The sequence below is a fragment of the Sinohyriopsis cumingii genome, chromosome 2, assembly GCF_028554795.1.
Source record: "Sinohyriopsis cumingii isolate HCF-2022 chromosome 2, ASM2855479v2, whole genome shotgun sequence".
Lineage (NCBI taxonomy): Eukaryota > Metazoa > Mollusca > Bivalvia > Unionida > Unionidae > Sinohyriopsis > Sinohyriopsis cumingii.
In genome coordinates, this window is record NC_142962.1 from 6,299,994 (window position 1) to 6,322,155 (window position 22,162).

General features: G+C 34.8%; 1 protein-coding gene across 1 annotated transcript in view; it reads right to left on the reverse strand.

Moving 5' to 3' along the window:
* Positions 1-22,162, reverse strand: part of LOC149804285 (uncharacterized) — a 98,449-nt gene that overhangs the window by 63,535 nt on the left and 12,752 nt on the right. The window contains exons 2-6 of the mRNA XM_089938408.1: positions 18,777-18,890; positions 13,705-14,951; positions 7,355-7,485; positions 4,996-5,122; positions 2,570-2,669 (exon numbers count right to left, since the gene is read on the reverse strand). Of these exons, the coding sequence (XP_089794534.1) occupies positions 2,570-2,669; positions 4,996-5,122; positions 7,355-7,485; positions 13,705-14,951; positions 18,777-18,890 (1,719 nt within the window). The remainder of the gene's footprint in view (positions 1-2,569; positions 2,670-4,995; positions 5,123-7,354; positions 7,486-13,704; positions 14,952-18,776; positions 18,891-22,162) is intronic.

The window sequence follows — 22,162 nt, forward strand, 5'->3', positions numbered from 1 at the left end:
AATTCAAGGAGTTTTCAAGCAAAAACAGCACTATTATCAAATTCAAAGATTTTCAAGAGCTAAGCTTAGATCCAGAGAGTTCTTGAGGACTTTGGCCACAATATCTAGCCTTTTGTGTGCCGAAAAATGGTGTCCAACACATAACAACCGACATCATAAAGATGCATCTCCTCAAAATTTCCAGATTCTAGACAGAATGATGTGGAGCTTCTAGGGGTAAGTAAAGTGATAGTGTCATATAACCTATAGACTGCAGAATTACCAAAACCAGTCTAGTTCATCATGTTAGTGTAAGATTATAAATAGCCTTTTCAAGTTAAAATAGTATCAAATATACAATGTATCAGCAATTTTTTCCTCTTGTTAACCTTTATATATATGATGTGATCATGGAAATATACCATGCATCAGCAATGATTCCTTTTGTTTAGTTGTGTCAACATGATGTAATCATGAACATAATCAGTACATCAGTGATGATTCAGTTTGTTTACTTGTGTCAGCATGATGTTATGATAGAAATATACAATGTATCAGCAATGATTTTGTTTACATGTGTTATGACATATAACTGATTAAAGTTGTATTAAAATATCTGTAATGGTTCAGAAATGCAGAATTACATTATGACCTTGACCTTAAAACGGGCATAGCTATGGTATGTTACACACAGTCTAATTATGACCTTGACAGTAAGATCTTATGTTATATACTATGAGAATGTTTATTGGCCTGAACACCTAAAACATTGAAATGTTGACAAGTAAACAGATGTATCAATGGATAGATGGATAAGCATTGCCCTGGACCTTCCCCCTTCCCTTCTAGAGTGTAACCCAATGGCCATAACCCCAAACCCTTCACATATATAGTATATGGCCTCCTCCTCCTACGAATGTATGCACACATTTTGGACAAAAATATTTTTCAAATATCACTGTAATTATGTCTGCTGTATGTTTGGCCTCTGACTGCCTTTCAGAGACTGAATGAGAGGGATCAAAATATCATGCCAATCATGCAAATGGTCACCACGTTGGCAGACTATTTACCTGTCTAAAGTATGAGGATAATGCCAGTAAATTTAGTGGGGTGTAAGCTGTTTGCAGCCATGGGATATCATATCTGTGGTACAAGTTGTTGGCAGACTTTGGGTGACAACTAATGTGGGGTGTAAGCTGTTTGCAGCCATGGGATATCATATCTACGGTACAAGTTGTTGGCAGACTTTGGGTGACAACTAATGTGGGGTGTAAGCTGTTTGCAGCCATGGGATATTATATCTATGGTACAAGATGTTGGCACACTTTGGGTGACAACTAATGTGGGATGTAAGCTGTTTGCAGCCATGGGATATCATATCTATGGTACAAGTTGTTGGCAGACTTTGGGTGATAACTAATGTGGGGTGTAAGCTGTTTGCAGCCATGAGATATCAGATCTATGGTACAAGTTGTTGGCAGACTTTGGGTGACAACTAATGTGGGGTGTAAGCTGTTTGCAGCCATGGGATATCATATCTATGGTACAAGTTGTTGGCAGACTTTGGGTGACAACTAATGTGGGGTGTAAGCTGTTTGCAGCCATGGGATATTATATCTATGGTACAAGATGTTGGCAGACTTTGGGTGACAACTAATGTGGGGTGTAAGCTGTTTGCAGCCATGGGATATTATATCTATGGTACAAGATGTTGGCAGACTTTGGGTGACAACTAATGTGGGGTGTAAGCTGTTTGCAGCCATGGGATATCATATCTATGGTACAAGTTGTTGGCAGACTTTGGGTGACAACTAATGTGGGGTGTAAGCTGTTTGCAGTCATGGGATATTATATCTATGGTACAAGATGTTGGCAGACTTTGGGTGACAACTAATGTGGGGTGTAAGCTGTTTGCAGCCATGGGATATTATATCTATGGTACAAGTTGTTGGCAGACTTTGGGTGACAACTAATGTGGGGTGTAAGCTGTTTGCAGCCATGGGATATCAGATCTATGGTACAAGTTGTTGGCACACTTTGGGTGACAACTAATGTCGGATGTAAGCTTATTTCAGACTTGGGTGACTCTGAGTGCACATTATACACCAATATATACATTACGATAAAATTATTGTATCAGTAGAGTGACATATGGCTGGAGAGATCACTTCTGGCAACAAAACTATTTTACTTCTTTCAATCACAGTGATACTGTACTTAGAATTTTTGACCCTAAAATCAATAACATTCCTCTTTACCATAAGTGCAAACTATCCACAAATTCTGGTAGCTGTGGATAACTCTTAATTATTGTGCAGATTATTCTCTTGTTTCAGTCATAGTGATCTTGACCTTTGACCTTTTGATCCAAACATTTATGAGGTTGTTCCTTACACCTATGTGCAAGCCAAGGTTTGGTAACAGTAGATGGTGGACAACTCATATCACTGCACAGAAATAAAGTGTTAAAGAGGGAAGGAAGGCATTATAACATAATTATGTCTTTCATGAGAGTAGCCTTCCAAACATTGTGATTTCAAGACAGGTTTCATTGTATTGTTCTTCTGTAGGCTATTCCTCACTTTACCTTGAGATTGGAGACATGCCTATCTACATCATTCTCCGCAATACATGCCTCCATTACTGCCTTGACTGATGGGTCTGTGTGACTTGTAGCTATATCATGTCTGAAAAGGAAATATATGTGATAAAACTAATCAAAAGGTCTGTCCATACACGTAAATACTGCCTTAAGCTGCGGTATCACAATCTAAACAATCAACACCATAGACACTACAATCAATACTCTTTCAAAACCTTTACGCATTTTTCTAAATTAGGATAAACAAAACAATAAAATGTCATATTCCCATTTGTAGTGATCTGAAGCCATTTTCTTAATATATTTTGCTGTGCATCATTTAATTATTGGCTAGTCACAAAAGAGAGTAAATAACATGAAGATTTAGTACTAGTCTTTCCTTATGTGCACATTACATTGTCACAACAGTCTGTCTTCAACATGGTTTAATAAACTGTTGTGGATTCTTGTACACAAATTTTATAAATGTAAATGTTGTGACTTAGAAGAAAACATGTGGAAGGTTTTTCCTGATTATTTGCATCTAATATATTTAAAAAAATTCAAACAAGTAATCTCTGTCTTTATATTTTCTGATAAATTATCCACAATTAACCTGAATTAGTTCAATAAACAGCCATGTATTTTTAGCACTAGGGCAAGGCAGGCAACTGGTTGGCTGACTTTATTCAAGCAACTTCAAAATTTGGGTTCATAATACTTATGAATAATAATAATTATGTAACAATTTATGAAAACATCTCCCTGCACATAAAAGTTTTGAGAAAAGTGATTTGGATATATCATTTGCGAAAACCAGGCAACAATGTTTGCAATAGACAGTATAATATCCCACCTAGGATGATTACTGACTTTCTTTGTATTATTTTGAGAAATATATCAGTCTAAAAGACATGTTATTACTTCAAAAGTTTCTTTTTTTGTTACAGTTTTGTTTCTAACCATGTTCATGGATAAATGTCATTCCATTGTGGTATAATTATTATTATTATTATTATAGAATTCCAGACAGCAGATACACAGACTTTTTCAATCATACATCCAGATAAAGAACTCCCATAAGTCACCTAAATGTTGCCTTTTAATAATTTTTCATTGCAAATGAGTCACTTATCAGGCAAAGGACCGTAACAATCAATTTGTCAGTAAGACCATGCTTGATCATAAGCCCACCAAAATTTTGGCACACAAATACTTAAGATATTTTTGCCACTTTTTAAGCCCAACCTCTTCTGTTGGAAAATATGTATTATGCTGTGTCTGTTTGAAATCATTCTATGTTATATTTTTCATTTTAACATCAGTTTCAACAAACTAAATCATTAAAATGTCAATGATTTATGTTTGTCGGCTGACTTGCAATGAAAAATCTGACAGCTGTTACTGTAAGATATTTTACAGGTCAAAAGGTACATCTAAAGCAACAAAAGGTTTATTTTATTCTGTGGTCAAATTAATGGCAAAAGGAAATAAATGTATGCACATACAATATGTCTTTTAATCAGCCAATTATTAGTTTGAAAAGAAAATTAATTCAGAAAAATATGGGAATTTTTAAAATAAATGGTCATAGAGATTGAGTGAAAAGAAGAGTCCAAAAATAGAAAGAGCTAAAATGGAAAATTCCATAGTATAGCTCATTCAGGTTAATCAGATATTCAAACAAGTGACCAATTTTTAAAAAAAACAAATTATTAAAATAATGTAAGTATTGTGTGTGTGTGTGATCTGGATTTTTAACGTAGCTTTAACAAATTTTCAGTCATGTTACTAAAATGTCTGCAGTGTGACAGTTTATAGTGATGTCTAGCATGATGTCCCATCCAGTCATATTATCCTGACACCAGGCTGACCAGTCTTAAAACTAACCTCTTAATGCCGAGCGCCAAGCGAGGTAGCAATTAGTACCATTTTTTAAAATCTTTGGTATGACTCGGATGGGGATCAAACCCATGACCTACCGCATCCGAGGCGGCTGCTCTAACCACTAGGCCACCGAAGTGGTCTGTAAATATTGTGGTAAAGATGATAGTATGGTGCAGATGACAAAGTTAAGGCAGCAAAACTATCAAACTAAGATATCTCATTCTACTAGTGCTGTTTTTCTTTGTCTCTTTAAAATGGCATCCCTCAAATTTGGAAGATGGGGGTTGGGGCACAGTGTTCGCTACCTTGGGAGACTAGGTGCAACATTAACAAAGAAACAAAAATAAAATTTGAGGTTCAACGTGCTGGAAATTACACTATTTATCGATATGATCATTATATTTTAGAAACACACTGTTCTTTATGACAGGGCCATTTTCAACATGGCATAGGCATGGGAGGGTTTGAAAAACCCTCGGAGCAAAAATAGAACAGCCACAACATATTGGTAAGTAAACAAAGATGAGAAAGAAAAACAAACAGACCTGAAAAACAGGTTGCTGTCTCCGTATTCCTCCTTCTTGATCCATCCAGCCTGAGATATTACAGCCAGAGCCTTATCAGGGTAATGAGTAGCCAAGAGCCATGCCCCATGACCTCCCATAGAGTGACCTGTAACAAACCATTATTGATTTTATGTATGGTACCCCTCCTCTACATATATGCATTTTCATTGGTCAGTTGTATCATATGACTAAATTATGCAATAAATAACACCAGTACTGTACTTTGAAAATGACTATGTGAATTACATTTTCTCTCATTTTTATGTATGTGTGACACAGCTTACCAATTCTAGAAAACCATGTGTAACAGGCAAATCGATGAACATGTTAATGAATATGGTGTAATGAAATTTCTCCTTGAAATGGATGGAACTCCTAAGGCCTCATTTAGAATGAAGTTAATCTGGAAAACAACTCTTATCTGACACTGGGTTTTAATTTTATAGCAATTTCAAGCATTCTACTTTTTTGGGATAGTCCTACAATGCAGATCTTATGTCAAACACTCAAAGACATCAATATATTTATGACACCACTTACATCTCCAATATTTCTAGTTGTTTTCAAAAGTAAAAACAGCCCATTGTATATGCATTTAAACACTAGTTTGAGTTTAGACAGACACTGTGCTGTACCCTAAACTTTTTAGGCTTTTTCTCATGCCTTTTGAAAAACATTCTCTATTTGTATGGTTAAATCCATAACAACCAATGATACATCATTTTTCTTTCAACCACTATATCCTACGTGTATTCAGAAATGTGAGAAAAATGAGACATTTTGTGTGTTGACATAGAACAAGGAAATCTCACCCTCAGGGTCATGATGTATGCCAAAGGATATGATTGACTATTATTATTATTGTTATTATTATTATTATTATTGCTACTAATACCACTACTACTACAATAGTTCACTACTTTTCATGGGGCTGCTCTGGACTATGAATTTAAAGACCCAACAAAAATTCCATAAGACTGACCAGTTTTCAGTAAAGTGTAACAAAATATCAATAACTGCTAATGTAAAGCTGGAAAACATAATTAAAAGTTTGATGCAGTGACGATAAACGTTATGTTCAACTGAAATGTTTGTAAAGTACATGTAGGCTTTATTTACTACAAGTACAGTTGCGCAAACTTTAATTCCAAACTCTGTGCAACTCAATAGCTTGTTGCTATCTCTCATCTTGATGTAATTCTTGGAAATTCTTTTTTTCCATTTCATATGATGGCAATAATACATCCTGCCGCAAGACATACTCAAATTAGCACATGATGTCCAATAAACATAATTGTGTCCTTTCCAGCTTTTATTCACAAGAATCTGAATATTCTGAATATCCTTTGTATTCTTCTGCATTGATTATTAACACTTTTTTAAAAGCTTATTTTCCCTTTTGTCTTAAACATGCAATGCTTTCTGGATACCATTTAAAACCATTCTATAATCAACAGTTTGATCATGCAGATGCTTTGCATGAACAAATAGATGCAGTTTTAAGTGTCTGGGGTGAAGCTGTAAAGTTAATCTGGTACCCTGACTTGTTTCACTAATTCTAATATGAAACCCAGTACTATATCAAACATGGATGAATCAATTATACAGATTTTATGGCAATTATCATTTTCACATAGTTTTGCTTGTATGCCGTAAGTCTGTATTTTAAGGGTAATTTTCATAAGACTTACGGCAAAACTGTAAGACTTGGCAGGACTGTATATATACTAATTAGAGCACAATACTAATTAATATTATATACACTAATTAGGGCACAGTACTAATTAAACACTATATACACTAATTAGGGCACAGTACTAATTAGACACTATATATGCTAATTAGAGCACAGTACTAAAAGTTCACACTCTGCTGATTTTCAGACAAAACCACTGAATAAAAATCAGGTCAATCTTAATGGCAGATGTAGTATTTTAAAAATTCAAGCAACCACCATTTCTTGTTGGAATATTCTTGTTCTTTCATTTTCTTTAATTTCGGTATTTGTAGAGGCTAATCCAAAAATACATATAAATATAAAAATCTGACTGACAAATTCATACATTTAAGCACCATGAAACTGTACTGTTTTACAAAAACCAAGAAAACTGATACCCACAAAAATAAATGAAAGGAAAGTATATTTTCATTATATACAGTTCATCTTTCCATATTCCTAACATCTCCACAGGTCCAAAATAATTACTAAAATGCTTTGAAAATTATGGATAAAATGATTAAATCATATAAGATCCACTACATAATGATTTTTAAATTAAAACTGTGTATTATTTTTCATAAAACATTTATTGCCAAATAATGATACATTTAAATGTACCTGCATAAATCAGATGATTTGGATCAACCTTGTTTTTCATCCATTTGTTATCTACAGACAACTTTGCCAGACTTGATAAAGCTGTCATGGCTGTCAACAGGCCAGGGCCTTCCCAGTTATGTGCACCATGTCTGAAATAGATCAATGCATTAAGTACAAGTGTTCCATGAAATACAGTCTCTGGTCTACTACAGTAAATACAGTGTCTGACCTATTAAAGTAACTAGTCTCTGATCTACTACAGTAAATACAGTGTCAAGCCTATGAACATAACTTTGGTGTCTGGCCTATTAAAGCAAATACAGTGTCTGGCCTATTAAAATAAATACAATGTCTAGCTTACTGAAGTAAATACAGTGTCAGACCTATTAAAGTAAATACAGTGTCTGATCTATTAAAGTAAATACAGCATCTGGCCTATCAAAGTGACTACAGTGTCTGGCCTATTAAAGTAAATACACTATCTGGCCTGTTAGATACAGTGTCTGGCCTATTAAAGTAAATACAATGTCTGGCCTATTGAAATAAATACAATATCTGGCCTATTAAAATAAATACAATGTCTGGCCTATCAAAGTAAATACAAAGTCTGGCCTATTAAATACGGTGTCTGGCCTATTAAAGTAAATACACTGTATGGCCTACTAAAGTAAATACAATGTCTGGTTTATTAAAGCAAATACAATGTCTGACCTAGTAAAATAACTACAATGTCTGGCCTAAGTAAATACAGTGTCTGGTCTATTAAAGTAAATACAGTGTCTGACCTATTAAAATAAATACACTATCTGGCCTGTTAGATACAGTGTCTGGCCTATTAAAGTAAATACAATATCTGGCCTATTGAAACAAATACAATATCTGGCCTATTAAAATAAATACAATGTCAGGCCTATCAAAGTAAATACAATGTCTGGCCTATTAAAGTAAATACAGCATCTGGCCTATTCAAGTAACTACAGTGTCTGGCCTATTAAAGTAAATACACTGTCTGGCCTATTAAAATAAATACAATGTCTAGCTTATTGAAGTAAATACAGTGTCAGACCTATTAAAGTAAATACAGTGTCTGATCTATTAAAGTAAATACAGCATCTGGCCTATCAAAGTGACTACAGTGTCTGGCCTATTAAAGTAAATACACTATCTGGCCTGTTAGATACAGTGTCTGGCCTCTTAAAGTAAATACAATGTCTGGCCTATTGAAATAAATACAATATCTGGCCTATTAAAATAAATACAATGTCAGGCCTATCAAAGTAAATACAAAGTCTGGCCTATTAAATACGGTGTCTGGCCTATTAAAGTAAATACACTGTATGGCCTACTAAAGTAAATACAATGTCTGGTTTATTAAAGTAAATACACTGTATGGCCTACTAAAGTAAATACAATGTCTGGTTTATTAAAGTAAATACAATGTCTGACCTATTAAAGCAAATACAATGTCTGACCTAGTAAAATAACTACAATGTCTGGCCTAAGTAAATACAGTGTCTGGTCTATTAAAGTAAATACAGTGTCTGGTCTATTAAAATAAATAGTTTCTGACCTATTAAAGTAATCACAGTGTCTGGTTTATTAAAGTAAATACAGTGTCTGGCCTATTAAAGTAAATACAGTGTCTGGTTTATTAAAGTAAATACAGTGTCTGGTCTATTAAAGTAAATACAGTGTCTGGTTTATTAAAGTAAATAAAATGTCTGGTTTATTAAAGTAAATACAGTGTCTGGCCTGTTAAAGTAAATACAGTGTCTGGTTTATTAAAGTAAATACAGTGTCTGGCCTGTTAAAGTAAATACAGTGTCTGGCCTGTTAAAGTAAATACAGTGTCTGGTTTATTAAAGTATATACAGTGTCTGGCCTGTTAAAGTAAATACAGTGTCTGGCCTATTAAAGTAAATAAAATATCTGGTCTATTAAAGTAAATACAGTGTCTGGTTTATTAAAGTATATACAGTGTCTGGCCTGTTAAAGTAAATACAGTGTCTGGTTTATTAAAGTAAATACAGTGTCTGGCCTGTTAAAGTAAATACAGTGTCTGGTTTATTAAAGTAAATAAAGATATTAAAGTAAATACAAAGTATGGTCTATTAAAGTAAATACAGTGTCTGGCCTATTAAAGTAAATATAGTGTCTGGCCTATTAAATACAGTAACTGGAATATTAAAGTAAATAAAGTGATTGGCCTGTTAAATAAAGCATCTGGCCTATAAGAGTAAATGGTGTCTGGCCAATTGAAGTAGATGCAGTTTCTGGCCTACTGAAGTAAAATAGTGTCTTGCCTATTAAAGTAAACAAAGTGTCTGGCCTATTGAAGTAAAACAGTGTCTGTTCTATTAAAGTAAAACCTAGAGCAGCACAAGTGTTCCATAAATTACAGTGTCTGACCTAATCAAGTAATTACAGTGTCTGGCCTAATCAAGTAAATACAGTGTCTGATCTAATCAAGTAAATACAGTGTCTGCTCTATTAAAGTTCAGATAAAACCCATGCCAATTGATGGCTTTTGCCTAAAAAATATACATAATAAAGAGAAAATCTAGGTTTTTGAGTAGGTATATGGAAAAATTTCACTCACAAAGTGGAAACATTTTGAATTGTATCTTGGGGATCTGCCACTCATGACAATCCAATTCTCAACTGTGAAATAGTTCTGAATATCTACTCAAGAAACAGATAACCTCTATTTATTTCCAAGTACTCTTTTAGTATGATTTGATGATACAAATAATGATATAATAGAGCAATGAAAAAGCTTATTTTTTATTTCAAGCATTCTACTTCTTGATGGGGGAGGGGTGCATCAAACCTGCAAAGTAGATTATAACCAAGTTGAGACATACTGATCAATTTACAATGAATAAAGTGGGGTTAAACCAATATACTGTCTACTATAAAATTTATGTTTGTGAAGGACTTAAAAATACACATACCCCCTTAGTTACCGTTCTAATATTTGATCAGTTACATTTTTATATCTCACTAGAAACTCTCTTTTTTGTAGCTTAGACACCTGTGACTAATGTTATGTATATTTATTTTATATTTATTATTTTCATAATAATAATAGTTTTTGTAAGGGTCATTTATTTATTGACATTTTATATTTATTTTCAAAATAGTAATAGTTTTTGTAAGGGTCATTTATTTAATGACATTTTATATTTATTATTTTCATAATAGTTATAGTTTTTGTAAGGGTCATTTATTTAATGACATTTTTAATCCTGATGTCCTATGATCATAGTCTGCACTTAAAAGAGGAGTCATGTATGGTGCTTGTTTTGTTTATTCCAAGATAGATGTACTGTAGTTCAAATAAACATCATGTGATCCAACAAGGACAAAAGTTCTTTTGAATGAGGGTAGTGGGTTTTCTAAAAGGTTCCTGACCTACCAGTATTTCCTGATTAGCTAGTTAAAACATGTCACCCATGTTTACTGTGGAGTATTTCAAACTACCAAGAATGATTCATTCAAAGCTCAATATTGTATTCTTGCTAATGCTTTCTATATAATAGAATTATTGTGTAGAATTAGGCTTTCTTAGTAGTACTATTTGTCTTTGAATCTTTGAAAAGTTACTGAGAGGAATTATTCATTTCTTTAACTTAATAATCATTTGTTGGAACTGCAGTGCTCTAATTTTAATGTAAAGACTGTTTGGACTGATATCTGTATTGGAATAACCATGAATTCATTTAAAGACATTTCGGGATTATATCAGTGATTTCATCTGTACCGTTGACACATCAGTACAATAGTAACATCATTCAGAATACCTCTGGAACTTATTCAGATTACTCAGAACTATTGGAATTGATAGAACTTTTAGGATTTTAGGAATTTATTCATCACACTTTGTTATTTTTAATTCTTGCACTTTGTATTTTAGGGAAATAAATTATATTGTCAGTTTTACAAAATCGTTGGTTTTGGCTTTTTCTTGTCACTTTTTTAAGACCATAGCAATGTAACACTAAGAGCTGCAGTCTCTAAGTAGTTAGCATGTTGGATTGTGACTTGAAGAGCCTGGGTTCAATACCCACCATTAGATCAGCATGTATGCTGTGTATTTGGGAAAGTCATTTTACTCAACTTACCTCAGCATGATTAACCTTAAAAGTGTTGATGTTTTGTAAAACACCAACTCCAATCCCCAATACAACTGCCAGAATCACACTTTCATGCATTAGAGGAACCACATCAATGAGCATGTTAAATTTTAAATCACCAAGAACTACTTTTTTGTATGTAATTTGTCATGTTTTGTTCATAATTTCGTTAAAAGGAATTGTCTGCAATTTTGTTAACAAGAATTGTCTGCACTTTCTTGTACTGTATTTTTGGTAAATTGTCACACTGTATTGTCTGTGATTTGTCATTCTTTCTAAGTTTTCATACACCATTAATTCTTAATATTTTTGAAAAGACATAATCCTCTTCTATTCGGTACATAAACTTCTTCCTTATTAAATGCTGCGAAGTTACAGAAATACATGAGAAAACTATAATAAATATTTATACCTATAAAATTGTTTGAAAGCCTTGATAAAATTGTATACAAAGTTACACATGGTACAACAGTCTGGTGACATGAAACGAGCAACTTTCAGGACAGACTAGTAACATTGTAAACAAAGTTTCTATTTGTTTCAATAGCTGCTGACCCAAAGACCAGTTTACGAAAGTTAAGTTTGAATGCTGGTAGCTCATGTAGACAATACACTCATTTTACTTCTGTGTATTTCCAGAATTGATAATCACAACTTGCACATTCAAAAGATTTAGTGGTTGCACATTAAGAAGTTCAACCTCTAAAAATATTTAAAATTAAAACCCTAATTATTTTACTGCAGAACGATTCTTCAGGGTAGCAGTGATATATCTATGTGATTCAAGTAGATATTAACCTAATGGATTGTTTTAATTGTAAAGACATAATGTAAATTGTTGGCTAATGATGATACCGTAAAATAAATAACGGATATTATTTATTATCATTACTACTATTATTATTATTATCAGCAACATCTTCATTATTACTGAATCAAGCCTGTCTCTGTAGTTATATTCTTTCCTGTACCTCAAAAACCATCATTGGTACTGTCATGTACATCTTATAAATTGATGTATTGCCATTGCAGATATAAACCCACCTACCGCAACAACCGTCATATGTACTGTCATGTACATGTTGTAAATTGATTGACTGCCTGGGTAGATATAAACCCACCTACCACAACAATCATAATCTGCACTGTCATGTACAGCTTATAAATTGATTGATTGCCAGGGTAGATATAAACCCACCTATTGCAACAACCATCATCTGTACTGTCATATACATGTTGTAAATTGATTGACTGCCAGGGTAGACATAAACCCACCTATTGCAACAACCATCATCTGTACTGTCATAAACATGTTGTAAACTGATGGACTGCTAGGGCAGATATAACTCTGCCACCTCATCAGCATGAAAAGTCATTATGACACTGAACAAGAAATGTAAAAATTTTTAGTAGCTGAATGTGTATATTGGTATACACTGACAATGCTTCAGGTCCTGGAGCTGCTCTGCCAAGCCAAGTGACAAGCCAGATTACAAAGCCAGGTAACAAGCCAGATTACAAAGCCAGGTGACAAGCCAGATTGCCAAGCCAGGTGACAAGCTAGATTGCCAAGCCAGGTGACAAGCCAGATTGCCAAGCCAGGTGACAAGCTAGATTGCCAAGCCAGAATGCAAAGCCAGGTAACAAGCCAGATTACACAGCCAGGTGACAAGCCAGGTGACAAGCCAGATAACAAAGCCAGATTGCAAAGCCAGGTGACAAGCCAGATTACAAAGCCAGGTAACAAGCCAGATTGCAAAGCCAGGTGACAAGCCAGATTGCAAAGCCAGGTGACAAGCATGATTGCAAAGCCAAGTAACAAGCCAGATTGCAAAGCCAGGTGACAAGCCAGATTGCAAAACCAGGTAACAAGCTTTCAGCTTGAATGTCATTAGTATTCACAACAAGATGGTGATAGCTGTGGTCAGTGTGCTATTGTCTGTAGCAATGTGTTAACATTTGACTCACAGGTGTATACAGTCGTCTATTCTTTAATGTGAATGAGTAGGGTTGAAATAAATTTAATTCTCCCAGAATTGTTTAAACAGAATTAAATCTAGTCATAGGTGACTACATTATATATTCCACTCCAATCCAGGTGTTACTTTTGACAAAGCTGGTGAATAAAATTCCTCCATAATTTAACATGCCCTACCTTGAATAATTATTATTACCAGCATATTTCTAACATCAGAACATGCATCAGCAACACTGAACAAATTCTGTGTATACCTTGTTGGAGCTAGCAGCCAACAGTTTTCGATGCCAAATACAAACTCCCCACCAATCATCCTCTTGTAACTGTCAGCCTGACTTTGTGGAGGTACAGTGGTCCCATGTAGAGTCAACACAACAGGGCAAAGATTCCCACGGCAATTCTTGATCGGCTGTATTGCTGCCCCATGCTGAACAGAACCATCATGATCAATAAACGTGAACAGGAAGGATTCATTATTTTTTCGGCATCTAAGTAACACCATCAGTATTTGGGATCCATCTGATGTTATGAATTTGAGTTGAATTTCAATGTCATAACAACTTTTCTCAAGTCGGTGATTTTTGGCTTCTGTCCAGAATTTGACATTAATTAGCATTGTTTGGCCAGGGGCTATATCATTGAATTCTCCTTCTAAAGTAGTTGTCATTTCCTCACTATGACTACTGTGGCCATGAAGCTGCACCTTTAAAATCTTTAAATATTTTGAGCTATGATGATTAGAAATTGGCACGGCTAAATATGGACTAACTAAATAACCATCAACCAAATCTGGCTGAAAATGAGGTTTTAACAATTCAAAACTATTTGTTGCAATTTTTAATTCACACTTAAACTCAGCCACAGCTTTTGCTCGTAGTCGTACAAAAATTGTATGAATGCCTCTCTCCAGTTTTACTCCATACCAAAATTGTTCTCGGTGATATACATCTCCTGTTATTGGAACATCATCCACATATATTGTGCTGACACCTATACATTGTACAATTATGTTCTGTTCATTTTCATTTACAGCAAACACCCCGATGGCCCAACCTTGCCACTCAGTGATTCCCATAGATCCAAGTGAACTAACTAAATCATTCCAGTTTATCTGAGGCTGTATTCTGACCATATCTTTTGCAGATTTCTGTTTAAACATCATCCACTCCACCGTTCCATTTGATGCTAGTTCTGAATAAAAGTGCGTGCCCTTCACTAATCTGTCCTTGGAGATGTTTTTTACTCCCCCAAAAGCCTCTAATGGGTCTCCATCTAGTTCAATTTTACCAATAACAAAAGGTCCAATAAAGTTCCAGGTCTTGATGAAAGTTGTGACCTTGCCTGACAGCTTGGCAGCTACCTTAAAACAAGAGTTGGCCTGGGATTTTAACCCAAGCTTCTGGTACACAGCTCCTAGCGCAGACCACAAAAAACTATCATCAGACAGTTTGGACCCATCTTCTCTGAAAGCCTTCAGGATACATACGAGTGTTTTCTCATCCTGAAATGTTAAGAAAATTGTTAGTGGCTGTGTGTATTACATACACTGTAGAAACATTCAGTGCTCCCTCATTATAATGCTTCCCATGTGAGCCACAGAGTATACCACTTCACTGTGAGACTATCTTATAAGAAAGTACATTATATATATAATCTTTCTACCACGTGAAATGGGATGCACTACCATACTCATAACAGAAACAGTTTTATAATGAACAGTCTTACAGTGGTGGTGTTCTGTAAGTCACTGGTCAAGGATCATTGTGCAGTTATCCAATATAACCTCCCTTAAAGCTCTCTTAAAAAGCAAGTCAAGGTAGTGAAATAATGTAAGCTGTTTACAGAAAAGACTGGAATAATTCTTTTGGTGCATTAGAGACTCTGAGAAAATTTAATTTCTGGTCACAGGTTGGAACTAAAATATATGTCAGCATGACAAAGATGCTCCAACCCCTCTACGACACAATGCAAATGGAACAGCTGATTTATAAGTCTAACAGGGGACATAAACGCATTACATTTTGTCAGAAAAAGTTCAATTTAAAGCAAACACAGATCTTCCTAATGTAAAGCATTGGACAACAAGATCTTCCTAATGTAAAGCATTGGACAACAAGATCTTCCTAATGTAAAGCATTGGACAACATTTGGTTTTAATCCACACAGTCCTCATTAAGTTAAAAAGACAGTGAAGGCAAACTAAAATTCTCTCCCCAAAAGGTCTGCATTAGAGTCAATAATTCTGCCACTCCTTAGCGACACTAAAAACAAAGGGGTGTTTAGACATAGTCTGGGTCTTTGTAAAAAGTTCATATGTCTGGGGAGTATTGGAAATTGGAAATAATCATTTGTTTCTACAAAGCAATCAGTGATCAATTAAATAATCAATTAATTTCGGCACATGATATCTTGCAAAAGCTATTGATATTTGTTTACATAGCCTTAAATCTGAAACAGTGGAATTTGTGAAAAACTTAATTTCACCCAAAACTGATCACAAAAATTGTAACTTATTAAGTGACCAATGTCTGAAAGAACTGAATAAATGGAATAGCGCTATTTTGGGGAAATACATGCTGAACTCAAAGTTAACTTTTTTCAGTACCAGCAGTATTTTGATAGATGCATTATTTCCAAAATAGCATAGATCTGGCTATTTTCAATATCCAAAAGCATATTTTATATCTTGAATACAAAATATCTCAAACACGAAACTTCTAGTTCTTTTCTATGCTGGAAATTTACTGGCATATCAAAATCGTAACTAGCAAAATGTGAGCTTGCTAGTGTCAATTTCAAGCCCTGATATGAGGTTTGAATAAAGCAATACTTTGAGGTGGTTCAAATTTGACTGAGCAGTGTTCTATTTTATTGTTAACAAAATGTAGAAATAACAACTTTAAAAGAGTAAACTATTTCAATAGATAAAGAGTGTTTTCAGAAAGATTAAATTTTAAATAATCAGCAAGTGCAACCATCCATAATTATGTAAGTATTTCAACTGTGAAAAGAGGTACAGTCTATGCTCCTTATAACACCAACATCTGCCCACAGACAAAAACTGGCATTAAAACAAATTTGGCAGTATAATGGGTACTGCACATTTTTATGACTAAAAGCAATAGATACAAGAGTTCCTCAGAGGAAATGATGCTCTACTGTCCAAAAAGAACCTCCAAGAATTTAAAATAGACTATTTCTTCCTTTTAACTATTCAGTGTCTAATATATTACATCAATAACAGGATTTTCAAATTATCTACTGTCGATATCAGACTGGTACCAATTTCATTGAGGACGAACAGTACATCATTTAGGACCAATAAGAGAGCATAAGTTTTCTGGTGAAAACCAATGTTGATGTACTTTCCATTTTGGAGAGGCAATAAAATAACAAGATATCACAGTATTGATATGTCCAGCCAGAGATGTATCTATAATAAAAATTTTAGATGGCCATTGTGGCAGTCATATTGAATAACATATTGGCACCATTTTCATTGACAACCATCTAGACATGCCAACTTTCCTAAAGAGAACTGTTTTTTATGTTTTTATGTCAGCTGTGAACCTCCCTCTCCCCCATACTCTTTTGGAAGAATTGCTCCCATTTCACTAAGGTGAAGGTGAAATGCCATGAAAATTTCAGCTGCATAAAAAAATGCTCCAGATGGCAACCCCTTCACCTGTAACCCACTCCATCTACCTGCCCAATGTTCATTCAAAAGTAGTGATAACAAGATTTACAAAATGGCCCTTGTGGTGGCCATGTCGGATGTGTGAGCAGCAGCATTTTCATTTAGGTCTAACTACACTTTATATAAAATCATTCAGTAAAATCCCCATGCTGATACGACCATCCATTCGGGAGTAGCAATAAGATTCTTTTAAGATGGACAATGTGGCAGCTATAATAGGCATCAGACTGACCCCATTTTCAATTCAGACCCATTAGACATCATAAGACATCTTTCAGTGAAAACTGCATGTTGATATAACAATCCAATCAGGAGAAGTGATCAAAAATCTGATTTTCAAGATGGCTTCTGAAGTGGCCATACTGGATAACAGATTTGCACCATTTTCATTTAGGACCAACTAGACATCATAAGAAGTCATCTGGTGTAAACCCCACGTCAATATGACTTTCTATTCAGAAGGAGTTGTGATAACAAGATCTTCAAGATATGATGGAAGAGTAGCAATACAAAAATTAAAGATGGCTGTTTTGGTGACCATATTGGCCATCAGATCATTATCATTTTCATATAGGACCAACTAGACATCCTAAGTAGTTTTTTGGTGAAAACCCATGTCAATATGACTTTCCATATAGAATTTTCAAGATAGCTGCTGTGCCAGATGTACTGGACATAACAATGACCCCATTTTCATTCAATACCAACTAGACGTCATAAGAAGTCTGGTGAAAATCGCACATGATTTTCTGTTGAGGAGGAGTAGCTATAACAATATATTCAAGAAAGCCACTGTGGCAGCCATATTGGACATGTGATCTACCCCATTTTCATTTAGGACAAACTGGCTGTTTTTGTTATGGGTTTAATGCCATTTTTCAGCTTATGATAGGCTGTACATGGCAGCCAGTATATCTGGCAGAGGAAGAACCCTGAAAGAACCACCAACCCATGGAAAGCTACTTGCAAACTTTGTCACAAACTCACACAAGCTGAACTCACACTGGCTGCGCCCATGATTCAAACCCATGCAGATCCATGTGAGACGTCAGTGATTGGTAAAGGCAAGTGCCTTGCACCACTCTGCCATCCGGAACCCTAGGACAAACTGAACATCCTAATAAGTCTTTTAGTGAAAACAACATGTTGATATGACCATCCATTCATGAGGAATAGCTATAACAAGATTTTCAAGCCTGACACTGTGGTGGCCACCCTGGATGTCCGAGTGACACCATTTCCATTTATGACCACAAGACTCATGGACTGAATGTGTATGTAAAGTTTCATGACAATCATCCAAGTAGTTTAGAGGGGTATCAATAACAAAATAAAGCTAATGGATAGACGTATGATTGGATGACAGATGGGCATATAGTCTATGACCAGCTGAGCTAATAACACAAAAATTCTGCAGATAAAATCAAGTCTCCTTGGTGACATCATATTGGCAGCATAAAATTTATCAAATTAAAAAGTCTGCAATATATACATTATGTGAAATTTACATCATCTGTTTTATTTTCTATAAGTTCAGCTACCTTGTTGAATTTACAGAAATGTATACATTATTAAATGATGTGATTTTGTGATTTCTAGCATAGCATAATGCTTGTAACACTAAGTAACCTGTTTCTTATACAGTAGGTTGTCAAGTCCAGTGGATGTCAATTTCTTCAGTGAGCATGTACTTCCTGCCTCTGACAACCTTTGCCATTCCTTCTCAATGAATTCTGCATTTGTCTGTAAATAGAGTGCCTCTGAGATTTAATATCATCCAAAATTAATTAAGGTATTAAAACATGCAATTAAATTCACCAATATATATATAATCTAGAAGTGGAAGAAATAAATAATTTGTTTTCCAACAAAGAATGATGTCCTTTTCATCTTTACTGTATTTGAATATAGAGGTTACCCTTACTGCCAACAAAAAAAATCTCTTAAATCAAGCTGTTGGTAAGTAGAGACCGTTATAATAAATAACTGACCTGTACATGAAGAACGTAACACACACACACAAACAAAACCCCATATCACATGATCTAGAATTTTAGCTGTACGTATGTGATGACAAGCTCATCAACATTTTCACAAAACTTTTCCACATAATGACAATAATATAGTTTTAATATACTTCCTCATTTGAACCCCTCTACTGATAAAAAAAAGAAAAGCACAAATGAGATAACAGATGCACAGAACTTAGTTCATTTGTTGATTTATCATTTCAAACCCGATTATGTCAAGAGGAGCCCTAACACCATTATCGTCTGCTTATTTCATTCCAAATGGAAGTTTTCAGTGTAAATGATGACCCTGCTCACCAGTCATTTCCAGTTCCTGGACAAGTCCATTTTCAGCAAAGGAGTGTATGCACAACTGCACATATATGTACATAGAAGGAAAATACTACATCATCTGCTTCCAATATTTAAAATCTCAAATCAAGCAAATTAATAGAATGGCAACTACAAATGTGCCTTTCACGTGGATTTAACAAGAAGTGTAATTTCTATGTTCATGTGAGCAAAGGGATATAACTCTAAACTCTCAACATTATGGTAATTTATGGAATTATTCGGCAGTTACTGAATAATGTACTCAATATGGTGCCATGTTAGTATGGGAAGTCTGTTAACACATTAACCCCTGGAGGTTTTTGTCACTTTCACCTGAGATTTGAATAGGAAACACATTTTGAAAGCTATTTCTGAATACATCAAAAAATTCCAACTTCCAGGTGAAATTCCAATAACATACTGTCTAGTTGTGTTAGAAACATTTTCATTGGCTATTTGGCTCGCACATGAGCAGAAGGATAAAAGTTGGATTTTTTAAAATTTATTTTTTTGCTAAACGGACCCATTATTTTTATATTGAGACCACTCCTTATTTCAAATGCCCATCTTATACAACTTTTTGCAACGGTTCATCTGTTTGCAGTTCATATCAGTTTGCCTTAGATGTGAGTCCCAAAAGTCTAAAATCCGGACACAAAATCGGATGCCGACAACAGGCAAATTTTGGGTAGAAAACAACCGGGTCCAAAACATGAGGTTTTTCCTTCTGTATTTTGTAGTGCAACTAGAAATTCCAGATTATTTGGTATCATTGTAGAGCTACATCTGTCTACCTTTCTATAAAGCAACCACTTTAGTATATCATGCGTGACCATGACACTGCAGAGCTCGGCAGTTGGCTACTACCTCCTGCCACTTTAACTCGTTGCCAGGGTTTAATGTGTTAATGATTTTTCTAATTTTTTTACAAATCGTCAAGGAATGGCTAAATTTGTAATTTAAGTGCAATGTCAATGAACAAGTGATTAAATACACAAGGAATATTCAAATTTGATGACATCATCAAAATGCACCCATTAACACATTAACCCCTGGAGGTTTTTGTTGTTTTCGCCCGAGATTTAAGTAGGAAACACATTTTGAAAGCTATTTCTGAATACATCCAAAAACACCAACTTCTAGGTGATGTTCCAATAACATACTGCCTAGCTGTGTTAGAAACATTGTTTTTCATTGGTTATTTGGCTCGCACGTGAGCAGAAGGATAAAAGTTGGATTTTTTAAAATTTATTTTTTTGCTAAACGGACCCATTATTTTTATATTGAGACCACTCCTTATTTCAAATGCCCATCTTATACAACTTTTTGCAACGGTTCATCTGTTTGCAGTTCATATCAGTTTGCCTTAGATGTGAGTCCCAAAAGTCTAAAATCCGGACACAAAATCGGATGCCGACAACAGGCAAATTTTGGGTAGAAAACAACCGGGTCCAAAACATGAGGTTTTTCCTTCTGTATTTTGTAGTGCAACTAGAAATTCCAGATTATTTGGTATCATTGTAGAGCTACATCTGTCTACCTTTCTATAAAGCAACCACTTTAGTATATCATGCGTGACCATGACACTGCAGAGCTCGGCAGTTGGCTACTACCTCCTGCCACTTTAACTCGTTGCCAGGGTTTAATGTGTTAATGATTTTTCTAATTTTTTTACAAATCGTCAAGGAATGGCTAAATTTGTAATTTAAGTGCAATGTCAATGAACAAGTGATTAAATACACAAGGAATATTCAAATTTGATGACATCATCAAAATGCACCCATTAACACATTAACCCCTGGAGGTTTTTGTTGTTTTCGCCCGAGATTTAAGTAGGAAACACATTTTGAAAGCTATTTCTGAATACATCCAAAAACACCAACTTCTAGGTGATGTTCCAATAACATACTGCCTAGCTGTGTTAGAAACATTGTTTTTCATTGGTTATTTGGCTCGCACGTGAGCAGAAGGATAAAAGTTGGATTTTTTAAAATTTATTTTTTTGCTAAATGGACCCATTATTTTTGTATCTAGACCACTCTTTATTCCAAATGCCCATCTTATCCTACTTTTTGCAAAGGTTCATCTGTCAGTTTGCCTTAGATGTGAGCCCAAAAAGTCTCAAATCCAGACACAAAATCGGATTCCGACCACAGGCAAATTTTGGGTAGAAGAAAATCAGGACCAAAAAATGAGGTTTTTACCTCTGTATTTTGTAGTGCAACTAGAAATTCCAGATTATTTGGTATCGTTGTAGAGCTACATCTGTCTACCTTTCTATAATATCACCCACTTTAGTATATCACGCATGACCATGACGATACAGAGCTCGGCAGTAGGCTACTACCTCCTGCCATGTTAACTCGTCGCCTGGGGTTAATGTGTTAAGCATGAATGTGCAAACGATGCCAGTGTTAGTACCACTCTGGTCAGTCAGGTTAGAAATTATAAATCAATGAATGAACTGACTAAAACTCTGTGCACTTTTATCACATTAAACATTTATACATACAAACAGGAAGGTACATTCAGACTATATTTACATCTTTGCCTAAAAATAAGTCCATCCCCTACTTTTCAACAAATGTATTACCTTGGGCACCAAGGTCTTGTCATGTGAGAAATAAATATTCTACAAATCTGAAATCAGTTATATCCAAAGCTCTGTACGTT